Genomic DNA, 10,227 nt, shown 5'->3' with positions numbered 1-10,227 from the left:
CTACAATCTTGAGGCCAAGAAACAATTCCAACCAATCCCTGCCTGCCCCACCCATAGCATCATAAGGAGCTGCCATCAGGGTTTGGGCTATGAGATCTTAGGGAATTCATAGAATCATAGAATCATAGAGTTGGAAGAGACCACAAGGGCCATCCAGTCCAACCCCCCTACCATGCAAGAACTCTGAATCCAAGCAAAGAATTGGACACTGTTAACTTGGCAACACTTAAGATTGATGCTATTTTAAATAAAAACAGGAACTACTCCTCTGAGGCAGAGAGAGTTCTCTTTCTCCCTTTTTGGGAGAAAGATGGCATAAAAATAAAATGAAATAAATATCAGGAGAGGGCCTTCTCTGCTATGATACCTTTTTTATGAAATGTCCACCCCTTGGAGGACTGCTGTTGGACAAGCATTTGAAACCAAGTGAGACCATGGGATTTATTTATTTAGTTAGTTAATGTGTTATGGAAGCTGCTTTCGGTCCCAGCTTGGGAGAAAGGTGGCGTATAAAATAAATAAATAAACATTTTGACTGATGAATTGTTTAAATTGTTCTAAACTGTTTACATCATTTAAAATTAACTTGAATTTATTCCATTTTACTCCACTCTGAGATCTATAGCTATAGGGCATGCTAAAAATAGTCTAATAAACGAACATAAAATGCTATAATACTTTCAAAGTAACCTGGGTAAATGTGCACAAATGGATTGCATCATTTAATTTGATATATTTCACGTATTTAGTCCAATTAATGACATATTTCACATGTTTGACCCAATTATTTAGTAATTTACCATTTTTCCTTGCTGTTAATTGGGAGGAAAAAACAATAATTTCAACTCACAGTTTTACTCGCAGTGAGTTCAAGATTCATTTTATCATTGCATCACAAATTCCTGCAAGAGTGCCTTACTTTCTCTTGAACTATGCTTTTGATTCCCAAGGTGGCTAGCTCTTCCAAGTACCAATGCTAGTGGAAAAATTTACAGTTTACATGCCATTGTGGGAACAGTGCCCAATCTAATTTGGGCAAGACCTCCAGACTACAGTGCTCTGCTGGGATTGGATGAAAGCACCGTGCTGACATCGATGTCTGATTCTTTCATATGTGGATGCAGGTCAATGTAAATCCCAGACTCTTTACATAACTCCAGCAATGTGTCAATATTGCTCTGAGACAAACGAAGATACCTGTGCAAAGAAGAGGAGAAGGGAAGAAGAGAAGAAAAGGAAACACACTCAGATGGTGGTATTTCTGATGGCTGGAATTTAGTATTATGGAGACTTACAGTACATCCCCATAAGTGGATTTACAGATGCAGGAAACAGAACTGGGCAAATTCACAATGTCCTGTATTCACCTAGGGGCTGCTGTAATGTTACTACAAGCATTACTTCATGGAGTGACTGATGCATCATGGCTCAATGTGCAGTGAATACCAATGCACATTGGGGAGCTCCCCAGTGCTCAACACTGGCTAGGAAATGATGGAACTCAATAGGAGTGCCCATATCCAGTCAGAAGTGTCCAATGCCCATCAGAAGTTCCCAGTGCACATCAGATGATCCCAGTGCACATCAGACATGCCCAATGTACAGTATATCAGATGTGCCTGATGTGCATTGGAGCACTCTTGCCAGTCCCCCGATATGCTTCTGTGACATGGCCCAGAATTAAGTGTACAGCTCTCCAAATCCCCAACTCAGCATGCTAATTCTGGGAGTTGTACTCCAAAAAGGTGACTTTCCAAGCTCTAATGCATAATGTTATTTTCTGACCTGCAGCTCAAGATTTCTTCAGGTTTGATCTGAGGCAATGGCTCTATCAGCTTCAAACTGTCATCTTCTTGTTCCTTTTCTATCATGGTCTTGAGCTTTCTCTGCAAAGCTGGGTTCCCAGAAACTTGGTTATGGAGATGGACCGTCGAGAGTGAAGGTCTGTCTCCTTTCGTTGACAACCTTTGCAAGGAAGGAAAGAGGGCCACAGTTTCTTGGAGAGATATGCTGTTGTCTAGGCTAGGATACCTAGGGATGCTTGCCTTCTGGGTGACTTTGCTAGGTGGAGGCACATTGTAACCACTGTTCCTAGGAACAATATGATTTCTTCCTGAAAGAGCCTGCATGGGCAAATCCATCCCACTGAATGGTGTGAGATCCTTGGAATGCTTCCGGTCTGCAGAAAAATAATGACAACATTTGTTTGTTACTTTTGCATCCAACTATTCTTCGAATGAACTCAAGGAGGCAGATGGCTGCCTTCCTTCCTACTTTACTATCACAACAACTGTATGAGGTATGTCATGCTGAGATAAAGTGGCTGGCCTGAAGCTGGGAGGTACAGAATGTTGCAAAAAAATTTTGTCCTTGATATAAAAGGGCATCTCAAGACAATGACACACAACCTTGAGAAAATGGTAAACTGCCATGACATGTGATTTCTTGTTAGTTTGTTTGGCATTTTGGTCTAGGTTTTTGTTTTTGTTGTTGTTGTTCCAAACATTTGCTTTTTGTGGAAAATATGGTATGTGCGTGCGTGTGTGCGTGTAAATATATTGGCTGTACAGTGGGCTCTTGGTATCCGCTGAGGTTTAGTTTCAGGACCTTCCATGGATACCAAAATCCATGGATGCTTAAGTCCTGTTATATACAATGGTATCGTAAAATTGTGTCCTTCATATAAAATAGAAAAATCAAGGTTTGCTTTTTAGAATTTATATATTTTTGGAATATTTTCAAGCCATGGATAGTTGAATCCATGGATAAAGAATCTGTGGATGTGGAGGTCTGACTATATTTCCATGGGGGGGGGGGGGGGGGAGGGGTTATCTGTTGTTCCCTTATGCTTTAAAAGTAAAAATTTTTATAATGCTTTTCCCCCCCCCCCCCCGCCATACATTTCAGTTAGTGCTGTTACTTGTAACGTATTACTTCCACGTTCTTGCACAATCTTCAAATATCTAAAAGCTTGTGATACTGAAGATGGAGCTGATTTGTATCTTGTGGCTCTACCACATTCATTTCCACTTCAAAACTGGAAACACCCTCTAAACAAAACAAACTCAGAAAAGCAAGCAGATAGTTTGAGAATAATGGTATTGCCTACCATTATTTAGTCTTTTAGTTGGTAGCCGCAGAAAGCTCACAAAATTTGGCAGATGATCTCCATACTGGCTCCACGGCATGTCAATAGACTCTTTCTCAGAGAATGGCTGTGTGTCTGTGGTTTCATCTTGAATGGACTCAGAATAGCTTAAGGGCTTGGAGAGAGGAAATGTTGGGGGGGAGTGAAGAGAGAGATGTTTCATTACTTATTTACTTGGGTATTACATTTCTGTCCTGCTTTCCAAAGGTCAGGTTTCAATACAGCTTTCAATTGAACAGTACAAGTGTAACACCATTCCTTACCATGTTGCAGTCATTAGTAATCCCATCCCATTATTCCACTTTGCTCCAGAAGACTGTTACCAAATATTTTAAATTGTGAATTCTAATATGGAACTACTGTATTTTTTGAAAGTGTATGTGTGCATGCACACATGTCTTGAAGCCATCTATTGACTTAAGGTGATCTGGTGAATTTCATAGGGTTTTTTTAAAGCCAAGAAGTACTCAGAGGTGGTTTGCTGTTGATTTCCTCTCCAGCCTACAGCACCTGGTGTTTCTTGGTGGTCCCCCATCCAAGTACTAACCAGGCCTGACCATGCTTATCTTCTGAGATAGATGGAATCGGGTGCCTTCAGAGTATTTAGAGTGTGTATGTGTGAGGGGCCATTTACAAAACGGATGGACAAAGTGATGTTATTGGATGTTATTGGACTGCAACCTTCATCAGCTCTAGCCAGCATAACTAATAGCAAGGGATGGCAAGAGCTGAAATTCTATAACATTTGGAGGGCTAAACTTTGTCCACCCTACAGCTATGAGTCCTTGAAAACCAAGGGGGGGAGAGATGTTAGTGTACTTCTTTCTTGATTTTATGGTGCCAACTATAATTAAATATTGCAAACGCAATCACAATTTACATCCCAATATATGTTTTTAACAACAATACAACAAATTATATATTATGGTTGACATATATGCGCTGTCAAAAAACAACAGCCTTTCAAGCATCCAATGAGGTGGCAGTTTATCACTTAATTGCAAGACTCTTCTGCCTCTGTTGCATTGCAATATTTGGATGCAAATCTAAAGCTCTTATTCAAAATGAAAAGGGGTGCCACCTTAGCTCTGACAACTGCAGCACTTCTCCACCTCCAGCTCTCCCTCTCCTTTTGAACCCAAGTCCTTTCCTTAGTATGTCCCCACACACTAGCCCCAACCAAAACTCATGGTATTTACAAAAACCGCTACATCATGTGGCTCACACTAAAAAGCATATGTACCAATTCAGAATTCAAAAATGGCTCTTAATTGCTCCAAAAATGATACTGACTTATGGGAGTCATCCCCTAAAACATCTTGAGGACCAAAACTCTTTCTGTCTTTTTTAGAGGTCCCTCCAAATGGGTAGAGTTAGCTGAAGGATTCTATTGTATCTTGTCCAAGATACAACAGCAGCCAGTAGTTTCCACCTGAGCAATGCAATGAATCTGCTCTGGATTTTTGTTGTTGTATTAGCTGCCTTCAAACTGACTTTAACTTATGGTGATCTTATGAATAAGAGACCTCCAATTCAAACTTTTATAGGTGCTATTCAGGGTCTCCTATGTTTGGAATAACATGAAAGCCATTGTATCTCATGGTCTGGGGTACAGCAGGTTGGGGAAAGCATTTGACTTCTTTTTTCTGGAAGTGGAATGTCAGGCATGATGACATTTTGGTCTGTTCCAATGAGACAAGTGTTTAGAAGTTCTTACAAACTGTAACAGATGCCTGATCTTTATTGTGATACATTTTAAATGGAGAACTGTTAGGCACTTGAATGCTCCCCCTTCCCGCACACCCAAATTGTAGACACGCTTCCTCTTTTGGTTGGCAGCTGGTGGTAGGTAAACATGCTGCTTTTTAAAGAAATGTTTCCTTTCCCCCCAAAGAAAAAAAGACATGTTCATAAGGAGAAGTGAGAAACAGATGGTAAACACAGACAAATACTCCCCAGGAGACTAGGATCCAATACACTTAAGGAAAATATTATCTAAAGGCCTTAAGGGCTAGTGCTGAGACCTTTCTCTGTTTCAAATGGAGAGGATTTTGGTGTCTTCTCTACAGTTATCTTCATACAAGGGAAGGAATATTTGGACCGTGTTCAATGGAAAGGAAACATCCGTTGATTTTAATTGGTGCATTTTAACACACTACATTTCAATGTTGCTTTCAGCAAAAGCTGGAAAGGGTGATGCTTAACTTTGAAAAAACAGTGCTTTATCTCAGTTATCTTTATCTCTCTCCAAGTTTCTGGACCACCCAGGGGAAGGAATGACAGGCTTTTATCCAACTTTTGAGCGGTTTATGCTAGGTGAGGCAAATACAGAGCTAAGAAAAGTTACCCCCTTTTGCAATATAATTCTCAAATCCTGCAGTCAGCATGGTCAGAGATCATGCTAGCTGCTGGATTCTAAGAGTTGTTGTCTGAAAAAGTATCTTTTACAAGTTCTAATTTTTGCATACACCCCATTTCTCTGCCAGTGAGAAGAGCCAGGGGTGGCATTTGCTTGGGTTTGATTTCTTTTGGAGAAAAATCAATAGAAAACTATTATGTAATATTTGAGATTATGTCCAAAAATACAAGTAGTGCACAAATTGAGCATTAGGCAGTCAGCATAGCATTTCTATGAACAGTGAAACCATTGTCCTAAATTGTTATCCTAGGTCTCTTTTATACTAACCAATTATATTTCTTTGATTTCACTGTATAGCAGTCATGGCAACATCCAATGGAATCTTGGGCTTTGTAGCCACTAGAGCTCTTTGGATGAGAATTCTGAATACACTGCAAAACTACAAATCCCAGCATTCCACAGGATGAAGCTATGGCAGTTAAAGTGGTATCCAAGCTGTGAAAGTCAGGCATCCTGGATGCCTTCAGTGTACCCCTGCCATCTCTACTTAGTCCTTTGCAGTCTAACTTCAACAACATTTTATCATATCCTATGTTCAGTTCACACACAAACCTAGCCTACAACACTGTAGCTGGGGACGGAAATATAAAATCTGGACGTTTGGCCTTTCTTTCTTTCTTTCTTTCTTTCTTTCTTTTTTGCATTCACATTTCTTAAACATCAACTCCTTCCTTTCTCAGTTATGAAGATGTTTGTGAATTTTAGTAAATTCTAATTTTTCTCCTTTAAAAAAACTCTTTAATAAAATTCTGTTTCATTTTTATTTACCAAATCCTAGTCTTCCAGAATCTTAGTCCAACGCTCAGCTCACTACACCACAGTGGCTCCTATTTTTCTTTAGGGGGTAAAAATTAAGAAGTCATTGACTTCTTCTTTCTTGTGGGTGGGTAGGCAACTTTCCTTAGGCAAAAAAGATGTTGGTACCCTCTCTGCAAATTCAGGATTAGAAATTGATGCCAGTTCCTAATACTATAAGTCATACCAAAGTGTGACCGAGATACAGGACAAAGAACAGGACAATGCAGAGAGATGTAGCCTTCCTTCCTTCCTTCCTTCCTTCCTTCCTTCCTTCCTTTCTTTCTCCCATTTTCTCTCTGGGTGCATCTACACTGTAGAAATAACCACTTTAACTGCCACAGCTCAATCATACAGAATCCTAGGATCTGTAGTTTTGCGAGGCACCAACAGTCTTTGGCAGAGAAAGCTAAAGACCTTGTAAAAACTACAGATCCTAGAATTCCCTAGGATGGAGCTACCCCACTTAAACTGGTATTAAACTGCATTGTTTCTACAGTGTAGATGCACTCTGTTCCCCTCCATGTAGGAAACATTTCTATATTGCCAACCTGTCTTTCTGAAATGCTTCCTTACCTTGTAGTATAATGATTTATAGGATCCTGAGGGTGAGACCTGTACTTGTTTCCTGAGCCACCACTTCACTTTTCTTTCCTCTTGTCTCAGCAAGTTCTCATTCATTACCTTCATGGAATCAAGGGATCGCCTAATCCTCTTTAACTAAGTAGAAGAGGCGGGTGAATGTGAATTTTGAACTTATCATTTAAGAAAGAAAATAACATTACTTATGGAACCTTTCTTTACAAACAAGAAATCCTAGCAAAGTCATTTTTAAAAGGGGGAACTCATATTTTAATTTTTATTTTACAAAAGTGGCTTAGAAAGGCAGAGACATGTTCAGAAATAGGCATGAGAGGATTGTGATGTTACGATTGAGACTAGAAACAACCATATATGACCTTTCACTCCAACATATTCTCTTCCCACCACAACCATTCTTTTTCAGCAACAAAATTAAATTTTATTGATTAATTGATGGATTGGATGTATATTCTGTCTTTCTCTCAAGATGAGATTCAAGGCAACTAACAATAAATGTTAAAAGATCCAGTTACAACATTAATTTACAAAAGTTGGAAAGAGTTAAATATCAACATTATTAATAACATAAGTAAGACAGCTAAAACACTGAAAATGTATTTAAACTATAATTAAACAAAAGTACAGCACGTCCTAGGACTAGCAACCATCATGAGTTATAAAGTAGGATATAGAAGTCAAGGTAACATCAAAGAAAGAGGCAGATGCTGGGAAAACACATTTGAGAATAGTATAGGCTGAAGCAATTAGTCCCACTGATTTGGGTAAATTTTGAGAGTGGGGCAAAAATACCTCTTGAATACTGCATTAATCCTCAGGTTGTGGGCAGATCTAAATAATTTCCCAGTATGTGATACTTTGATCACTATCCCCATTGTATAAAATGGAGGATAACTTATCTCTTCCCCATGAAGAAGACAATATGCAAAGGGATCTTGTAGCATCTTTGAGACTAACTGAGTGAAAGAAGATTGTAGCATAAGCTTTCATAGACTTGATCTTGGTGCATCTGAAGAAGTAGATCAAGTCTATGAAAGTTTATGCTACAACTTCTTTTGCTTAGTTAGGTCCAGTACATACCGGTGCTTTGCTGTTTGGGGTGTGGTGCCCAAACAGTGCCGTGCCGTGCGGACGTCATCGTTGCATCCAAGTGTGGCAAAGGCACCCCACGTGGCAGAAAAAGAACCCACAGGGAGTAGGTTCTTTTTAAGCCTCGTGGAGGCCACACAATTTGGTTGGTGCAGTCTCTATCTGGGGCAGAAAGGGGCAGCATCTGGCCGCCCCTTTCTGCCCATGTGTATCCCCCCTTTGTCTCAAAGTTGCTACAAGATCCCTTTGCATACTGATATTCCAAACTAACACAGCTACGTCTCTGAATTCTACCCCAAAGAAGAAGGCACTTCTTTCTGGGAGCATTACAAACTGGGTGCATGGGAAGACAGTTCCTACTGGGAGCATTACAAAAATAGGGAAGAATGACTGCTATATGTAATAAAGTAACAACGTGTGTTTGTTGTTCTTTTAAAGAAGGAAGGAAGGAAGGAAGGATCCTTGACTACCTATATTTTAAAGGTAAGGTGCTTCCCCAGTTCTTAAAATTCAGCCACTTCTGGAAATTAGTTAATTTCTTTCCCCCTTGAAAGAGGTGGTAGTGGACTTTGCCACAGCTTTCTTGGAGAGTGTTAGTTGGCCCTTGTCCTTGAAGCAGATCCTGAGAGAATAAAAATGTGGTACAAAAAGTGTAGTAGAGAACAAAAGGTACTAAGAGTACAAAAGGTTAATAGGAGAACAAAATGTGACTAGCTTTGGGTTTGACTTTGATGAGTAATCCTCTCTAGCAATGGTTCTTAGCATCTGCCTCTTTTCTTTACATTGCCATTCCTTCTGCACACTCCTTAAAGCTTCTTGATGGATGCCACCACTCAAAAAACTAGTTGCTTGCAAGTTGCAAGATCTTAGATCTGAGCTATCTAAGCATTTCAGATCAAAGCAGACTTTTGTCACGAACCATCTGACAAATAGAAAACACATCCAGTGAAAACAGATGTCACTTTCCCTACCTGAAGTGCCTCCCTGTCATTGGACACCCTGAGAGCTTTTGCCCTTTTGTTGTCAAGCCAGTCCATACTCCCCAAAGGTTTCCACTTTCTTTCAGCCATGGCTTTAATTTAGAAGAAGCAAGGATTCCAATTATGGTGACTTTACACTATACAGATACCCTGATAGTACCTATGTAGCAACTGCATCCTTTACTTAAAACCTTTGTGCTGTGCTAAAGCCATTGGTTGTCCTTGATGAAGATGAAGCAAACACCAAAGAACTGTGATGTAATAATCTGGTGTTCTTCCATGACTCCTTGGAGTGTTGTCTTGCCAACCAAGTTGAAAACATTAAGGGACTGTGATATCATGATTAGAAGATTAGCTATAAAGAAAGGCAACCCTTGGTCTTCAGTGAAGATTTGAAATAGGTACATTTAGGTTTGTCATTCAGGATTTAACCCTAGTACTTGACAGAGAAGCCTGGGAGTGTGGATGGTTTGATGAAACTGGATAGCATTTTAAAAGCTAGGAGCAGGCAATCCAATAGATAGGGAAAAGGCTAGGATTGGGATAGGCAATAGGAAATACAGTTTGGTGCACAGCGGATAGTCTCCTTATGGAACTTACTGCCATAAGATGTGATGATACAAGGTCAGCTTCAGGCATTAGGTGCCTAGGAAAAGGAAGTAGAAACAGCAAAGTGTTGCAACAACTGTGTAGTATATGTCACACGGCAATATTCCCCATAAATCAATTTACTGACCTTAATTGCAAACCAGTTATCATCCATTGATTCCTATTAGTTGTTTCTGGGGAGTAATTCATTGGAGTTACTCACACTGCAGTGCTTAAAAAGGAACATACTGACTAAGATCAGGAGACAAAGATGTTTATCACACTGTACTCTTAAAGTGCTACTATTCCACTTTGACTCCTCTAGCTGCCTCCTGTTGCATTCTGGGATTGGCAGTTTTAAGGAGGGGTATTTAGAATTCTCAGGCAGATTCTCTGAGTCAGGAGTCAAAGTGGAATAGTAGCACTTTAAGAGTATAGTGTGATAAACATCAAAGTGTGAAGCCGGGAACTATTCCATGATTCCCTTCTCCTCTCCCATTGGACTTATCTTCCACCTGTCTGTATTCCATTATGACGTAGTGGCAAAGGGCCCTGAGATTTGGAAATACAGTCTTTCAGGCTTGACCCTATGGGGCTTTGTGAGTTGT

At 39.9% G+C, this 10,227-nt stretch overlaps 1 protein-coding gene across 2 annotated transcripts; it reads right to left on the bottom strand.

Moving 5' to 3' along the window:
* Positions 1-695: 695 nt before the first annotated feature.
* On the bottom strand, positions 696-9,250 carry C8H16orf78 (chromosome 8 C16orf78 homolog). Of its 2 annotated transcripts, XM_042438528.1 has the most exons (5): positions 9,023-9,250; positions 6,939-7,082; positions 3,110-3,263; positions 1,786-2,179; positions 696-1,197 (listed from the first exon to the last, which is right to left on the bottom strand). In XM_042438528.1, exons 1-5 carry the CDS (start codon positions 9,119-9,121, stop codon positions 1,050-1,052), a joined length of 939 nt encoding a protein of 312 aa, XP_042294462.1. In that variant the 5' UTR covers positions 9,122-9,250; the 3' UTR covers positions 696-1,049. The 2 variants fall into 2 exon arrangements, with proteins under 2 accessions (XP_042294462.1, XP_042294463.1); XM_042438529.1 differs by lacking the exon at positions 6,939-7,082.
* Between the last annotated feature and the right edge of the window lie 977 nt (positions 9,251-10,227).

Source organism: Sceloporus undulatus, chromosome 8 (assembly GCF_019175285.1).
Source record: "Sceloporus undulatus isolate JIND9_A2432 ecotype Alabama chromosome 8, SceUnd_v1.1, whole genome shotgun sequence".
In the NCBI taxonomy this organism is placed as follows: domain Eukaryota; kingdom Metazoa; phylum Chordata; class Lepidosauria; order Squamata; family Phrynosomatidae; genus Sceloporus; species Sceloporus undulatus.
The sequence above is the reverse complement of the archived record's forward strand: the minus strand, read 5'-3'. Positions and strand labels throughout refer to the sequence as shown.